The 17,343-nt window shown below is 49.4% G+C and overlaps 1 protein-coding gene across 1 annotated transcript in view; it reads right to left on the bottom strand.

The window, feature by feature from the left end:
- LOC113254133 (uncharacterized) overlaps positions 1-17,343 on the bottom strand; it is a 70,640-nt gene that overhangs the window by 17,216 nt on the left and 36,081 nt on the right. The window contains exons 2-6 of the mRNA XM_026497387.4: positions 14,667-15,114; positions 4,789-4,823; positions 4,598-4,684; positions 2,125-2,166; positions 1,779-1,808 (exon numbers count right to left, since the gene is read on the bottom strand). Of these exons, the coding sequence (XP_026353172.2) occupies positions 1,779-1,808; positions 2,125-2,166; positions 4,598-4,684; positions 4,789-4,823; positions 14,667-15,114 (642 nt within the window). The remainder of the gene's footprint in view (positions 1-1,778; positions 1,809-2,124; positions 2,167-4,597; positions 4,685-4,788; positions 4,824-14,666; positions 15,115-17,343) is intronic.

The raw sequence follows: 17,343 nt of genomic DNA, 5'->3' as shown, positions 1-17,343 counted from the left end.
TGACCCAACCCCTGCACCACCATTCTCCAATCATATTTCTTCAGTCACTGTCCTATAAAGGATCATAAAATTCTAAATTATTGATTGGCTATATGTCTACATTATATTTCATCCACACCCCATGGTTTTCTGCCTTAGGAGCAGAGAAAGTGAAAGAGATCAGAGAATCCTAACCACGAAGTCTCTGACCAGGTCTTCCCAGCCGAAGCAGAGAAATCGATGCGGTTCTCCCCAACTCATCAACCACAGCTACCCTTCAATCCGTAAGACCCAGGTGACCCCAGAGTTCATGCCTGTAAGTAGAAAGCATATCCACTCAGGAGGAGGATGGGTGGGCCTGCATTGCCAGATAGCCCACAGAGGAGCAATCATTTCAAGGTAGCCCACCTGGTCTTTCCACCTGACCTGAGAATGGAGGTGAATGGGAGGGTACCTCTCTGATCTCTCTCCTAATGGGAAGGATCAAAGACCTTTCAACAAAGGAAATAATCTTGGGGAAGGCAGGACCTCTTCCATGACCTGGGGCTCCAAGGACAAACATCTTCAGCCCACCCACAGAAGATGCCAGGGCACTTTGATTGCCAAAGAATACTAAGATGTCTAATCCATCCAAGGGCCAGCCCCTCCGTGCTCTACATATGCCCTGCTGACCACACTGACTGCAGCCGCCCACCCGGTTTTGAGCCTATCTTGAGTCTCACTGACTCCAAATGCCTTCTACCTACACTGCCTGCCTGGGCGAGGCCTTGACCCAGGCCTAGCTCCTGGATCCTGAGAGTCCTGACTCTGGACTCCATGTCCCTATGGCCCCTTACCCAGTTATTACCAGGGATAATATCAGAAACCTGATCCCAACACCAGCTTTCTAATTTCATTTCTATTTGAACCCAATCTATGGAGGCTGGACTTTTGACTGCACTTTGAAGGATGAAATAATCCATAATGTACAGAGAATTGGGGGTGAGATGGTTGGCACACATTTTTTCTTCATGGGTATCAGAATATGACATCTCCATGAGGGTGCTACACACATTATTACAGCTTATCAGTGTATAACAGGACTGCAAGAAAGTTAGTTACCATCACAGGCTCTCCACTGAGAAACTGCAGAGAGAATCGGATTATATACAGGACTTCTGAGTGAAGAGACTTCATTTACTTTAAAGTACTGCAAAGGAGCCCTCTGACTGCCTTGCTACAGTGTTCACAGGCAGATCATAGTCTAAGAACTGGGGGGAAAAAATCCTACACTAAAATAAAATCACTTAAAATACAAGCTTAGTCACTCACAAAACTTTAGACAAAAACCATATTTTATATTTAGAATCTACCCCCTTCAAGTGGTTTCATACTCGAGTTGTTCACAAATAGTGAGAACAGCATGCCAGAAACTCTAAACCACAAATGGTACGTCTGCAGCAGCAAAGAGTTCAGCCTGCCCTAATCTGGGAGCAGCGAGCACCGCAGAAGGAAGCGAGGGCCGCCTGCGGCTGCGCTGCAGATTACGCCGGCCCCTCAATCTCTCCTCCTCAAGGAACCCAAGAGCAGAGCTGCACACGGACAGTCTCGGCCTCGATGCAGATCACAAGCACATGCTTTGTACGCCCGGTGTCGTGAGCTCGCATTTTCAGAACACGGAGAGAAGTCTCCTAATGTTTACCTTAATTTTGCACAGAAACAAGAAAACGAACAAGCAATCGGTAACTTAAAAATCCCAAAGGCGATCCTTCCCTTTCTTCAACAACAAAAAATAAAATCGAGAGGAAGGATATACTCACTTGTTTGTTCTGGCTCTGGTTCCTCATTATCTACAAAAAGAAAAAAGTCTAAATCAAATTCTTTTGACAACCCAGAGGAAACACGGGCTAATGGGAGAATAGGTAAAATGTTTGGCCTTCGCCAATAGCAACCATTTCCTGCCTTTCTTCTTCAGCTCATCCTGTTCTCCCACTTTGCTTGCCAACTAGGAAGTGTTTACCATGTACGTACTTCTTCAGGACTTCACAAAACCACGCTGGTAATAGGTCCTCAAACAATATAAGGGACGTATTACTTTAAAATAAAAATAAAGGCTCAGAGGTTTCACCAGAATTCCATGAGTAAGGAAAGGCATACATTACTCACCAGATTCACTTTCCGAGCTGCTCTCAGAGCTGCTGTCCTCTCCTGAACAGAAACACACCAGGGGAAGTACACAGTGAATAAAAATAAGAACTTTTTTTTTAAAGTATACATATTATAAAATAGATCCGAACTCAACAAATTTCTTCTTAATTTAATAAATTTTCTTTGAGTCCAAAACTAGTCTGGTTCCTGTAAGAGGGGGCTTATTTTTCTTTGGAACTGGATGAAACATACTTGAGTTATTTAAGTATGAGCTCCAAACACCCTCTGGCTGCAGTACCCATTTATCTGGTTGTTGCTCGAGCCCTACCCAGCCATGACTTGCCCTCACTGCTCCTGTCTGGCTCCTGCATTTGCACATCTGGACAGTTCACACGCACGAGGCCAAGGACACAACCGGGCAGAAATTCTGGAGTGAACGTGCCATTGACCACAGCACAGGACAAACGTAGTCCATATTATCCAACTACTCCTGGAAAGAGTGGTCCCCAAGAATGCTCCCTCCAGGGGAGCCTGGGTGGCTCAGTCGCTAAGAGTCTCCCTTTGGCTCAGAGCGTGATCCCAGAGTCCTGGCATCGAGCCCCGCATGGGGCTCCCTGCTCTCCTGGGAGCCTGCTTCTTCCTCTCCCACTCCCCCTGCTTGTGTTCCCTCTCTCACTGGCTGTCTCTATGTCAAATAAATAAATAAAATCTTAAAAAAAAAAAAAAAGAATGCTCCCTCCACTTCCTCACCCCCGACTCAGTGCCTCAGCTCACTGTAGTCACACTTCTGTTTCTACAGCTACTTGGAAATCCTCTCCCTGATGTCCCTAAAGGACCATTAACCTCCAGAAAATGGCTCCCACAGGTAGACACTCCCTCCTGCCCACATGGCCCTCCCGTGAAGTCTGTCCTGGTTCTCCTACCTCTCTCAGGGCTCTCCACTGGCGGCCCTGCAATTCCTCTCTGCCACCACTGTCTCCTCCCCCCCCTCCCCCCCCCCCCCCCCCCCCGCTTACTAACACCCCAGGCCCCACTCCCCATTCCCAGCCTCCTTTCCCCTCGAGAGCCCTCAGAAGGCACAGCACCCACTTTCCAATCGGATCTGACCTCCATCTCCAGGGACGCCTGGACCTCTCCCGGCAGACCTCAGGGGCTCCCCAGGCCCCACCTGCCGTCCAGGCTCATTCCCCCACTCCCACTCCTCATTCCCTCCTCCTTCCAGTGTGCAGACATTGCCTCCCCCTCCACGCAGGCTCAGGATTCAGCAAGTACGTACATGGAAAGCTATTAGCATTATTCTCAAACCCTCCCTCTCCATGTTCATAAGGAAGGAGTGGCAGCAGTTACACGGAGGAAGGAAAAGATCTGAGAATAATGATGAGAACAACAGTAACAGCAGCTAATAGCTTGTTTTGAGTGCTCCGTGTGCCAGGCACGCATACATGTTTGCTCGTTTACATGCACTGACTCATATTTATTTACTCATTTTGTGTATGTATACTTTACATGTATTTATGTAAAATGCTTCACATGTATTTACACATTTCTCCTCACGACTGTCCAGTGATGTAAGCGGAGGCCAGACCACCCCCGCCATACCACCCGCCCCCAGGAAGTCTGGAGCTAAGATTTCAGCTCCGGCAGTCTGGCCGGAACCTGCCAGAACCACGTTGTTCCACTTACACACATGCTTATTATTACTCCAGCAGGTCAACCCCTGGGAGTTGGTGACTGACTGGATGTGGGCAAAGAGGGGGAGTGGGAGGCAGGTGCCTGGCTGGAGGGTGAGGCACGGACTATGTAGGGACAGATGCTGGGAAATCCAGCGATGGGACGTGGCCATGGTCCTCCAGGGCTAGAAGCACAGAACAGTGCCTCTCAACCTCGGTGGTGCCTTGGAATCACCCGGAGAGCTTTCTCAACACATCCGTGCCCTGGACTCAGCCCTTCCCTAGAAGTTCTGATTTAGCTGGTCTGGAGTGGGTCCTGAACAGCAGTATTTATCTTTAAAGTCTCCAGATGATTGCAACATGCAGCCAGGGTTGAGAACCACTCGCCTAGAATCAATCTATTTTAACCACTCCCCTGTTCCCCAAACTTGAATGCCAGGATGATTGCCACTCCTTCTCCAAGCCTTTCCAGATACCTTCCCACTGCCTGGAAGTCCCTCCCCCAAGCCCCTCCTCCAGAGTGCCCAAGGATCTCTTCTGACCCAGCCCAAAGTCACTTCTGCTGTCGTCCACCCCACGGAGTTAGCCACGCCTCCTCTGTGATCCCTCCTGTTACATTTATCTGACTGGCAAACAGCCGCTGCTTGTCTCGCTGCTCGTCTGCCAGGCCTGGAGCCATGTCTTACCACCTTGAGTCCCCAGGACCCATCCCGACACACATGCTCAATGCATGAACAAACATTTGCCCGGCTTCAAAGCACCAAGCAGACCAAGACCAGCCTGCTGTGTCAGTTCCCTTGCTTATGAAAACTGCCACCTACCAAGCTGGAGCGGTCTGCCTCCTTCTTCAGTCTCTCCCTGCCCTCCGTGTAGGGAGGCCAGCTTGCAAGCCAGCAGTCGGTGAATGCCTGAAGGTAACAAACCAGCTGCAGTCCATAAGTAAAATAAACTGCAAATGCTTCATACAGTGTAAGTTTTCGAATGACTCAACATTGACTTAGGAGTACCATACCTTTTTCTTCTGAAGAGGCATTGTGATGGTCATCACTAGAATGAGAAAAGAAAAAGACTTTAAAAAACTGATACTAATTTTATATAAATTACAAAAATCTTCAAAATGATCATTATATTGTTTCTCCAGAAATGCTGCAAATTCAAGAACTCTATCCCTCCTCAATGGTTTTCCTGCCCCTCTCATTCTCCACCTGTGGCCTGACTCCACCTACAGCCAAGCCAAACACATCAGTGGGACTTCTCAGGTGTGCCTGACCCCCTTCTCCTCCCGTCACACCCCCAGGAGCCAGCACCGCACCTTCAAGGTTCACGGGATTGCCATTCGTGCCCAGCCATCTGGCTTTCCTCTGTCACATCCCTAGGCACACAGTCATAACCGCCCATCCTGCACTGGCCTCCAGCCCTCCATCTGGTTCTGTGAGTCACCCTCCTTCTCCTAGATCATCTCGATCTGCCTCTCTGGCCTCCTCCCTCAGATATGGCACCCTGAGCACTGAGGGCTCTGGTAGCAAGCATGTAACTAGAAGGTCTCTCCCTTGTCCTCACCACGGCCTGAACTCTCTGTACCCTAGGCACATGGTCTCCACCCTCCGGCTCCCCATTCTCCCCTGGACTCAAAGCTCCCTGGCTTCTGCTCTCCCACACTACCGGTGACTCCGGCCAACAGACCCAGTGGGCCCTCTTCAGTCTTCAGTGACCACGGCCTCATTAGATGAAGTAGGTGGCAGGCTTTTCCGTGGCTGCCACGTCCCTCCTTACCTGGCGTGTTGCCACCCCCCACCTCCCCTGTTGTAGTGACCTCTCCCCTCTCCGTGCGCTTCATCCCCTGGCTCCATCCGCTCCAGCCTCTCAGGCAGTGACATGACCTGGAGTCACGCTGTGCACCCTCCTCTTCCCACCTCACACTGCCTCAGGGCGCCCCTTCACACCAGGGTTTCTGGTCCTAAATCTGCACCTCCTTCCCAGGCCTCTCCTCTGAGTTCCAGGTGCCCGGGGCCTGGAGGGCACTTCAGTACTTTAACTTCATTACGGTCAGCACTCAGTCACTGCTTTCCCTCTTCCTGAGAACCTGCTCCGCCTGACCTGCCTTTGCAGAGAATCCCACCCGGGGCACCTACCTGGAACCTCTGGCCATCACCAGCTCCTGCCCCTCTTCCTCATCAAGCAGCCAGTCAAGTCCTCCTGAGCCTCCTTCTAGACTCTCTCAAATCTGTCCCCTCCTCAACATACACTCTCTGCCTGAGTTCAAGTGCACTCCCTCTCTCTCTCCCTCCCTCTCTCCCTCTCTCTCTGGCTCTCTCCTGGTTAGTTGATGGTAATTTTCGCATACTTATTACACGTGCCTGCAGTCTCCCTCTCTTGGCTCAGCACGTGACTATCAGTGTGGTCTAATCTTGTCTTTGCTTATACCCTTCTGCGGCTTCTCGCGGCTCTGGCTAAACCTCAGTTCCTTGGCAGGGCGTGCAAGGACCTCCAACCAGCTCCCTTGTTTCCCACCTGTGCGCTCCCCCAGAGTGAACGATCCGCAGTGTCCCAAGCACTCCCTGAATAACACACACACATACACACACACACACACCCCACTCTCTGTATCACCACCCCCCATCCAGGATCACTGCCTATGGCCTCGCAAGTCATGTGCCCCAACTCTGGGGGCTCCGTGAACATGTACTATGATGTGGGGGTACCCCCTGGAGTTGTGTGTGCATATAATGACAGCTCTTCCCTCCCCTTGATGCCAAAACTCCTATTCATCATGTAAGAACAGCACTTCTCAAAGTATAGTCTGAGGAACATTAGAGCCACTCAGTGAGGTACCCTCTAAAAACAGTTTTTCTGGGCCCACGGAATCAGAATCTTTGATGAATAAATGAAAAGACAGGAAGAAAACAACAATGACGTTACTTGCACTTATACGTGTTTAAAATCTTTATTTTCTCATTTAATCACCGCAAAAAGCCTCTGAGGGCCATTTTACAAATGCAAAACAAGGCTCAGACAGGTTAATTAACTTCCTCAGGGTCACAGAGCTGACAACTAGAAAAGGAGCACTTGCCTCTAGGCCATTATAACTTCAAAGCCCATGTACTTGCCTGGCCCAATGCCTTCCCTCCCTGCCCACCACTCCACCCCCAAATCCCAACCCTGGTAGCAAACTAAAGACCAAGACAGCAAAGGCAGCAGACCAATTGCTTTCCCTTTTCCTCCTCTTCTTCCCCCAAGTCAGTTGGGACCCCCAGATGTTGTAAACCTCCTTGACTCAAGATTTTACGCTGGTAAACTCCCCCAAGTATTTGGTATTTCCCAAGCTCCATGGTTCTAGGAAATACATATAGTCTCATTTTCAGACTTAAATCCTTTTATTTTTTTAATCCTCAACTCTTGCTCAAAAGGTCAGGCCGTGGTGGTGAGCTTGTGATTGGGAAACGCTTCAAGAAACTACAAAAGGCTAAAATACGGTTTTTAATGAAATGTATAAAAGAACAAGCCAACCGCGGCATCTTTTTTCTCTTGACTCCTACCTCTTATAATGCAGCCACTATGCCTTTTAATTTGAAGATAATTATGAGAACATGGATTGAAAGTTGGCCATTCTTACTGCACAAAATGCGCCTAGTTAAAACCCACTTCTGTGTTCTCAACCAAACTGTGTTCTTCTCCTTCCTAGCACTTTCATTTTCCCCTTTCTGCAGCTGCTTATCTGTTTCCAGACATATATTCGTCTGCTTACGTATCACAACTTTTGCTAAAATCCAGAAAGCCTCTGCATAAAACCTTTATTTTCTCCATGAAGTAGGTGAGAGTGAGTGGTGTCCAAGTTGTGATGAGTGAGGCTGTGGGGTAGAAGGCCAGCTCCCTGCACAGAAACACCGACACCAATCCCGGGACAGGGACTGGGAGGGGCTTAGACCCGATGAGGAGGAGTCCGCCCCCAAGGCGGCTCCCCGACCTACCCCAGCCCTGCCTCAGGGAAGCCACGCGGGGCAGGCAGACCCTAGAGGACCCACTGGGCTTCTTGCCACTGCATGAATGCTAGGTGCCCACACTCTCTTCTTCCGTGGGCACTGCTCTAAAGTAAAACCACAGCAACCATCGCGAGAGAGCACCCATTTCAAATGTTCTCAGTGTAATTCAGGGGCTGAAGATAAGTAGGAAAGGGGCATGGACATCGACTCAGCCCTTGAAACTCCTTCAGTGTTGACGTGGCCCCCGGCATTATTACTAGGTAGAATCTTACTGCAGTTCCAACACCAGCATCAAATACAAATGCTGCCTCATACCTATCAGCTTCCAGGCCCCAGACTGGTGCAGCCCCTTCCCCTTAGGGCAAGGGGGAAACAAAAACACCCTGCATCTTGGCACAGTAAAATCCCTGAACAGTCCTCAAACCTCAAAGGGCTAATATTAAATGAGGGTGTTTATTACACGTTTGTTGGAAAATGTGGATTCTATGAAACTATGTACAAATGAGTAAAACCAATTGTTGTCAGAATTAAGTCATATCTGCAATGAAATGAAACCTGAGAGCAACACCAAATCTTCACGTAGGCGCAGGACCTTAAAACTTCCAAAGCGCTTTCAGACCCACGGGAGCACTAGCTCCTCACGCGAGCTCTGCCAGGTTGGCAGGGCAAGGACTGCCACCCCACGTGCAGATGAGGATGCCTCAGCTCAGAGATGTTCGGTCACGTGGCCAAACCCACATGGGGCCAGTGAAGGACACACGAGAACCAGAATGCAAGCACTCCAACCTCCCAGGAAGCCCCTTCTCCCACCCCGGCTGCCGGCTTGACTCTGCAGCTTAAGCACCAGAATGATTTCACTCCAACCTGGCTCCATAAATAGTAAGTGTCCACCTAGAGATTTTTAACAATCCTTAAAGTAAAAATAAAACCTTAATATGATAATGGCTTGTATTTGTTAAATGTTTACAGTGCGCTGGAAATTAAGCCAAGGACGTGGCATTATGTCGATTAGCTCATTTAACCATCACGACCATCTTTTAAGTGCCTGACACCGGGCTAGTAGTATCCGCATTTCACAGAAGAGGAAATAATGCTCAGAGATCTTAGGTAACTTATCCAAGAATCCTGGTCCATCGGACTGCAGAGCCCAAGTCTTTATCAGTACAGTTTAACAACAAAAAGCTAAAAATTCTGCCAAGCAGAATAACGACAAAACACCAGTCTTTCCTCCTACTAAGGTTCCGACTGCCTATGGAGGTAATTCTCAACTGTAGGTAAACAGAGTTTTTAGGCATAATTACATCCATAATAAGTCCCAAATCCTCTTCTAACTAACTTTTCACCAGAATTAACCCTAACGGTATTTTACTTCTTTTAGCCCCTATTAACCTTCTAGAAAAAGGACCATAACAAGGAAAGTAAAACCCATAAGTAAATCAGTTAAAGAAAGTGGAAAAGATTTTGTTAGTCACAAACTAGAGTTAAAATGCACAATCGTGAAATAACTATACTTCCCAGGGCATAGTCCCAATGCAAGTAATATTCTCTATAATATAGATCTCTTTTCCATCAACTCAATTAACAAATGCCTATTTACCATATGACAGGTGCTGCGTTAGGCAGAGGGGATATAAAAGTAATGCAAGACACATGAACCTTGTCCCCAGGGGGCACCCAGATGGAGGAGGGAGACAGATCAGAAAACAAATACATCTGTACATGAGCAGGAAGAGCAAACTAAAAACAAACATAAGCTGTAGTGTTAGCCCAGAGCAGGCTCTGAGGAACTGGGAAGAACTGGGCTCTTATGCTACGATCACAGGCATGTGACTAACTACACAGCCAATTAAGCCATGATGCTAAGACCATCTTGCATTTTCAAAGAGCGCTGCCTCCCCATAAACAGGATCCTCTAGCTGTTAGGCTCAAAAAAGCTGAAAATGAAAAGAACCTACAAGATCTTCCAGGCTGATGCATCATTTTACAGGGGGAGATGGGAATCTAGGAGAGGGTAAGTGAGTAAATACCCAAGATCACAGAGCAAGTTATAAACAGACACAATCTCACAACTTGTGTCAGGTCTCCTGGTTTCTTCATCAATTCATTCATTCAACTAGCATGTGTGGAGTGTGTGTGCCAGATAAGAGTGAACAAAGCAGCTGGTCTGTGCGTTCCCCAGCCCATCAGCCTGATGGGGAAGCCTGACTTCCTGTATCTGAGACAGGAAGTGCTTTGAGAGAATGACAAGAGAGCTCCTCTAAGATTGAGGAATTGGGGAGGGCTCCCTGGGGAAGTGACATTTAAACTGAGCGACAAAGGACAGCAGAAATGGACAAGAGAGAAGAACTGGGAGTAGTGGGGGCAGCTCCTGTCTGAGACAAGGAAGGAGTGGATCAAGGTCCAGGAACAGGAGGAAAGCAAGTGTAGTCAGGGGGAGAGAAGCAGGAGATGAGGAAGGTCAAGGAGGTGGAGAAATCCTAACTCTGTAACCAAACTGATGGTAACCCCCAGGACGCTAAGTGGCAATTATCCAATCTGCTGAGTAGTCTCTACATTTCCATCTTGGGAAGACTGATACCTTGAAAGCAGAGGAGGAAGTCAATAGTGTAGGGTCCCAGAATCTGCCACCCGCAACGTCTTACATGGGGACTGCCTGAACCTGTGCGACCCTTGACAACTTGCAGGTTAAGACACTGCTTGTGTTGAGTCCAGAGGCCTAAGCATTTCCCCCAAGAAAACCTCAGTCCCCTAGGCCACAAGAGCCAGTCCCCTTGTCCAGGCAGTTGTATTACTAGGTGACAAAAACCTCCCAGGGGGCTGCATAACTTTAAAGCCCACTCCAAGGAAAATGTCTTCATTCAGAACTGAGCTCTAGAAGCCAAAATCCCCTCCATACAAGCCAGGACAGAAAGACTTCCATCCGTGGGAAGCCATCCAGGACCAGCCCTGGGGCAGATCAGAGACTCAACAAAGGGAAGGTGAGGGCAGGTAGGGGAGTGGGGACAGGAGAGATGTGGGAACCCTGAGCCACCAACTGTCCACCCCCTTGAGGATTCTTCCTGAACCAAGCCAGCTTCCCATCATGACTTGGTTTCTTTTCTTCTTTCTCACCAAAGATCACCACTTCCAATCAGCTCACTCACAAAAGAAGCCATCCTATGGGTTTTTTTCTTCGGTGTTCAGGTCCCTGGAGAAGAGCACAGTCTTTGGTTCCTCCAAAGGTACTTAGGGCTGGCAACGATGGAAAATCCACAGGGCTGGCTCAACAGGCTGGCTCCTTCACCTACCCCATCCCCTTGTTAAGTGACTCCAACAGGAAAAAAATAATGGTGGAACTGCTAGTTCTTTCCGTATCAAGTTTGAAGGATTCGTTGCATATTATTTGTAATAGGCAAAAACTGGAAACAACTACCATGCTCATTAAGAGTAAGAAATGGATGAACAAAATGTGCTGTAATCGTATAACGGAACCGTGAACAATGAGGATGAAAGAACTGCTTACACACAACAATGTGGATCAATCTCACAAACAATGTTGCACAAAACAAGCCAGACGTGAAGATTATATGCTGCATGATGCTGTTTTTATAAAGTTTACAAACAAGCAAAAGTAATCTCTTGTTCCTTTGGGAAGGAGAAGCAGGACTGAGTATTGGAGTATGAGAGGGGCTTCTAGGGTGCCCTGATTTATGTCTTCACCTGGGCAGTGGTGAACACATCTATGTGTTCACTTCATGACGTGATGTGCCACTTAAAATGCTTGTGTTTTCTGTATGATTGTGCACACACACACACACACACAGAGTTTTCGGCATCTTGGGAACGAAAAGGAAAGTATCTAGGACTTTGGCTTTACAAGCTACAGTTGTGAATGGAGGACCCTGGCTGGTGGAGGAGCAAGAGAAAGAAGCTAACTGCATTGCTGATATGGCCTAAAAGGCAGCTAGCTGTGGGGTGGCAGAAATTGGGAGAAACAGTTTCAGGGTTTACTCCTTTCTTCCTTCTTGTACCTGTCAGTGAGAGCTTTGCATAACGTACCCTAAAGGGAAGCGGGGCCAGGAGAGAAAATGGCTAGAACCAGGCTGGCAGGGAGAAGGGAGGCAGGTGGGACATTTCCAGCAGTGAGAAGACAAGAAGGGAAGGAGGGAAAGAGAAGAGAAAGAAATCCTGAGTGCCCAGACTGAACAAGAAGGAGAGCTCGCCTGGGCTAAAGATGTGCGGGGCGGGGGAGTTCCCATGACTCAGCCCTGTAGAAGGAACTTCTCTTCTCCCCTCCCTGAGCCAACAACATCTGATGATATACACCCGCATTAATGGAGTTATTGCACTGCTATGCTGTCATTTGTTTACAAGGCTGGGAACTGAAAAAAACAACGAGTGTGAGTGAGGGTGTGTGTATAGCCAAGGATTCCATATCCCCAGCATCCAACACATAGTTTGGCATATAATTTGCAATGAAAAAAATGCCACTGAACAAATAAATGACAGAAAGAATAGGGTAGACATAAGGACTCTCTTCCTCAGTATTTAAAAAATCTGTAACAGACAGCTTAAATGGCCAAAAATGTGAGAATGGAACGCTGTGCAGCTACGGAAAACTGCAACGAACAGTAGCTAGCGTCTGTAGGGTGCTTTACAGTTTACAGAGACTTGCCCCTCACCTTTGGCTGATACTGAATTTTATGGACTTTGTTGCCGTGCTGAAACACGAAAATGACACATTAGCAACAATCTCCCTGAAGAGGCCAGAAAGATCAGAGATGGTGGACTAACCCCACAGAAAGAGGTGGCGAAGGTCCATATCCTCCAGTAAGACAAGCAAGGGCTGGTAGTTCTGAGTGGCCAGCAGAAAAATTCAGTTAGCTCTGTTTGTGTAAATGACTGTGTTAATGTCACATACTACATTTCAATTCACTTCCTCCCTTTATTGCTTTGGCAGGGGGAACCTTTACTTCTAGAGATAATTTATTCCAAGTTCTCTTTAACAATCACTCCCAAGACTTGCTATTGGGTGGATACCTCTATAAGAAGAGTTGTTGATGTTCAATGTGGACTCAGTTCATGTCCTACTGTGGTTTTATTCATGATTCTCACATCAAGAAATCAAATAGTAAAACCTATCTACACACAGACTTTTCTAGGTTGCCTTCCTGATTGCAACAGTGTTTTAAAGGACAGTGGCAGAAAAACAAACGTCCCTCCTCCCTGTGAGAAAGTGGGCCTGATGTTTAATGATCCACGAAAAACTGAAGTCCTGAACACTTTAAACCTTGGCAGTCTCTCCTTGCTCTAGCTGTTCCTGTCGAAACTTGGGTTTTCCCTGCTTGTGTTCCCTCTCTTGCTGGCTGTCTCTATCTCTGTCAAATAAATAAATAAAATCTTTAAAAAAAAAAAAAAAAAAGAAACTTGGATTTTGCAGCAGTGACTGTCCTAGAAGAAAAGAGTCCGCCGTCTGAATCCTTGCTGAGCGTTTCGGCGCTGCTTTGGGTGACTTCCTGCAAGCCCTTAACGGCAATGAGAGGATTACCTAAAGGATATATTTCACAAACCGCCCATCACACGCCGTGCCGAAACACTACATCCAATGATAAAAGCCTCCTTTTACAGATGACAGGAACTCTGGAGAACATGCCCACAATCTCCTTAGAGCACCCCCAAACTACCTCTTAATAAACATTCCCATGCAAAAAGCAACTGCTTTTAAATCTCTGGAGAGGGATGCCTGGGTGACTCAGTAGGTTAAGCGACTGCCTTCAGCTCAGGTTATGATCCCAGGATCCTGGAATCGAGTACCACATGGAGCCCCTGCTCAGCTAGGTGTCTGCTTCTCCCTCTGCCTACAATTCCCCCTGCTTGTGCTCGCGCGCTCTCTTTCTAACAAATAAATAAAATCTTAAAAAAAAAAAAAAAAACCTTAAAAAAAGATAAAGGTCTGGTGACAAACAGAGGCATTGGCTACATTTACAGTAATAGAATTCCTTCAAGCAATGTCGATTGGAGCCTTCTGTGCGCGAGACCTTGTGTTAGCGCCACAAGGGGGGTGAGGGGCTGCCGGGGTAGGGCCTCCACACATGGCAAGGGGGGCGTTAAAGGAACTAGTCCTACCCTTGACTCAATTTAAAAAGCCGCCAGTGTTCAGCAAAACCCCGGGCACCCTCCTGGAGCGCCCTCCCAAGTCTTCTTCCAGGTACAGAGGACGCAGGGGCTCCCGAGAGCTGAAGCCCGGGAGCCAGGGGCAGATGAGGACAGCAGAAACCGAGCCTCGGGGGCGGAGAGTCACCGCGGAGGCGGGAAGCGCGCGAGTCCACCCGCGGGGAGCAAGGGGGCGCCGCCGGGCGACCTGCCCCCCTCGGCACCCGCCGCCCGCCCGCAGCCGCCTCCACCAGGAGGATGTGAAGACATAGGGCCCACCTGCCACCGCCGCGGCACCGAGTAGCCGACGCGGAGGGAAACGCGGCCGCAGGCAGCAGCAGCGCCGCCTGTAGGCCCCGCCTCCGGGCCGGGGGCGCGGGGCCTCCGGAGCTGCGCGCCGCCGCCTCCCGCGCGGGCACCTGTGCGCGACCCCGCCGCCGCCTGCCCTACCCAGGTGCCGCCCGCCGAGACCCCGGGCCTGGGATAGAGAGGGTCGAGGTCGGGCACGGGCGGCGCATTGGCTCCCCCCGCTCTGTGGCCGCGCTGGGCAGGCGCCGCCGCCGAAGTGTGCTTTGTTTGTGCGGCCGGAGCAGGGATGCCGGGACGGGAGTGGAGCCCTCGCCCCCCGCCCGCGCAGGGCAAGGGCAGAGCCCGAGAGGGGCTGGGGCTGCCGAAGGGGGCAAAGCCTCTCCTGCAACACGTCGACGGGCCCAGCCGTCCCCGGACCCCGCTCTGCCTTTTCTCCTTCCGAACCCCCCAGCCGCGCAGATGCGCTCACCTGCTCTCCACGACCCCCGCGCCGCGGCTCATCGTCGCTCTGCAGCTGGGAGGGGGCGCCACGCGCGCCCCGGGCTCGGCGCTCAGTGCGCGTAGGGGCGGCTGCTGGAGGGGCTCGCGTGCGGAGCACTGCCCTGCACTCTCGGAGGCGGCCGACGCTGCGGGGGGAGGGAAGAGGGCGAGCGAGAGCCACCGGGGGAGGGGACTGATTGGGAGGGGGTGCCGGGCGCGCATCCGCAGCGGCAGCAGCAGCTGAAGGCTGCCGAGGCTCCGGTAACGGAAACGCACGCTCGCCGGCGGCCCCGCGCGTGCACACCGGCGTGCACACCAGCGTGCACACTCGCACACGTGCGCACACCGGCCCAGCCTCGGCTGCTTGTCGGCGCCCTCGCCCTGAGGGAATTCGGCTTGATGAGGCGCGGTTTCGGTGAAGAAGGACCAGCGCCATTCTTTGAGGAGGGGTCAGAGAGCTCAAGTCGTCCTGATGTGGGCTGGCTACTCCCGTATCTGGGGATTTTCACTGGGGACCGTGAGACACCACCACCACCCCCACCACCAAGGGGTTTCCAGATTTTCTTCTTAGGATTTGTAAACCCCCTGAAATTCTGTCAGGTTTTGTATCTAAAATACAAGTGCCTGGAATGAGGTACCACAGCTTTGATCAGATGAACGTCTGCGTGACCTCCCCCCTCCCCAAACCGTAAAGATGGATGGATTAAACCCGTGGTTCCCGAACTTTGCAATGCATTAAACCACCCAGGGAGTTTTTTAAATAGCGATGCCCCAGGTAGCATCTCACACCAATTCAATCAGTGAAGTGGGACCCAGGCATCAATATTTTTAAAAATTCCCACGTGATTCCAATGCTCAGGAAAGCGTGGGAACCACTGCCTGGAGGGTTGGCGGCCCTCACCGCACACTGTTCTCTTTCACCCCATTTTTCAGCATGGTTGCTTGTCTGTCTTCCATGAAGTGCTGGCTGTCCCAGCATCTAGCCGAGGTCTGGCTCACTACAGGGCTACTGCAGGAAGGAGGCAAAAGCAGAGTCCAGGATGGGCCCTCTCACTTGCAGCCTTCTCTTTGCTGTTTCTGAAATTCTCCACAGACTGAAATACCCCTGACCTCCTGGAAATGGCTTCCTGTGATGCCTGAAGCTGGGGATGAAAATGGCTCATTACAGCTTGAATCTGTCTTTAAGATTCCTCCAAATGTCTCAGCCCCCTGCCTGCCTCACTGTGACTCAAAGGTCCTGCGCTGGCAGTGTGCGTGAGCACAGTAAAAGTCATAACCCCCACAGGTGGAACACCCGGGAGTCCGACACTGTAGTTGATACTTTATATTCTGAGAAAGAGCTGCCCTGGCACTGTAACTGGGCCTTGGTGTTCTCCAGTTGAACATCAACATCAGACAAGGCCTCTCTGGGACTATGATGGATCAAGACAAGAACAGGGCCACTCAGTAATCATGTCTGAACACAGACAAAATGTGAACATGGCCCAAGCCACGAAATACCAAACATACACTATCCTGGCTACTAAGAGGGACTGCTGCTTCTTGGCCAGTCATGGCCTTAGCCTGCCCTCTCTATGGCTAAGATTTATGAAGATACACATTCATAGAACTATCCCTGCTTTCTTAAGCCTGCTCCCAAGTCAGTTAACAAGAGCCCAAATCCTTTAATAATATTTTCTAACACCCTCTCGCTGAGACACCTTCATGGTGTCCTATGGTGTACATTTCCCTCAATGCAATGAGTAATAAGTCCAGCTTGTATAACTATGGGTGTATTCCAAGTGGTCTCTGGCAAGAGGGCATTAAAAATAAATTATCTTAATCATTGCAATAACAACACAAGGTAAACATTACACCCTCTTTATATATAAGCTAACTGGGGTTCTAATAGATCATATAATGGAACTCTCACAGGGCCACCAGCTGTCAGTGAAAGGCTGGTTCATGTTCACATGGGCTTGTGGGGAGCCAACTAGTGTGTTGCCTTGGCTTCCACATGAGCCTGAGCTCTAACCCCAGCTCTGCCTTCTTCGATCTATGGGAATTTGAGCAAGTCATTTAACATTTCTCAACCTCAGCTTCCTTGCCCCTCCTCCCAAAAGGGGGGATGTCTCAGGACTGGTATTTTTTAAATTGAGATATAATTGACATAAAACATTGTATCAATTTCAGGTATACAACATAGTGATTCCATATTTGTATATGTTGTGAAATGATCACCACACTAAGTCTAGTGAACAGCTACCACCGCACATAGTTATAAATTTTTTTCTTGTGATAAGATCTTTAAGATCTCCTCTCTTAGCAACTTTCAAGTATATAATACATTGTAATTAACTAGAAGGAATTGGCTTATTTTTTAAAAGCTCCCCAGATGGCCCAACCCAGCACCTGTTGGTCTACCCTGGTTTGGGATCTACTGACCCTATCTCCCTTTCCCTCCTTCCCATTCACTTCTCAGCCGATTGTAACATTGTTCCTGACCCACTGCCTACTCTTGCTAAGGTCAGCAGTTTACCCTGCCGCTGCTAGATCTGAAGTACGCTCTTCCATATGCCATTGACTCACTTGACCATTCTCCCCTTCTTGAAATTTTCCTTCTTTGGCTTCCAGGAAGCCCACATGATATGATAAGCAACTGAGGCCCAGAGAACTGAAACTCTTGA

This window comes from Ursus arctos, unplaced genomic scaffold, assembly GCF_023065955.2.
Source record: "Ursus arctos isolate Adak ecotype North America unplaced genomic scaffold, UrsArc2.0 scaffold_20, whole genome shotgun sequence".
In the NCBI taxonomy this organism is placed as follows: domain Eukaryota; kingdom Metazoa; phylum Chordata; class Mammalia; order Carnivora; family Ursidae; genus Ursus; species Ursus arctos.
Note: the sequence above shows the minus strand (reverse complement) of the source record. Positions and strands in the feature narration are given on the sequence as shown.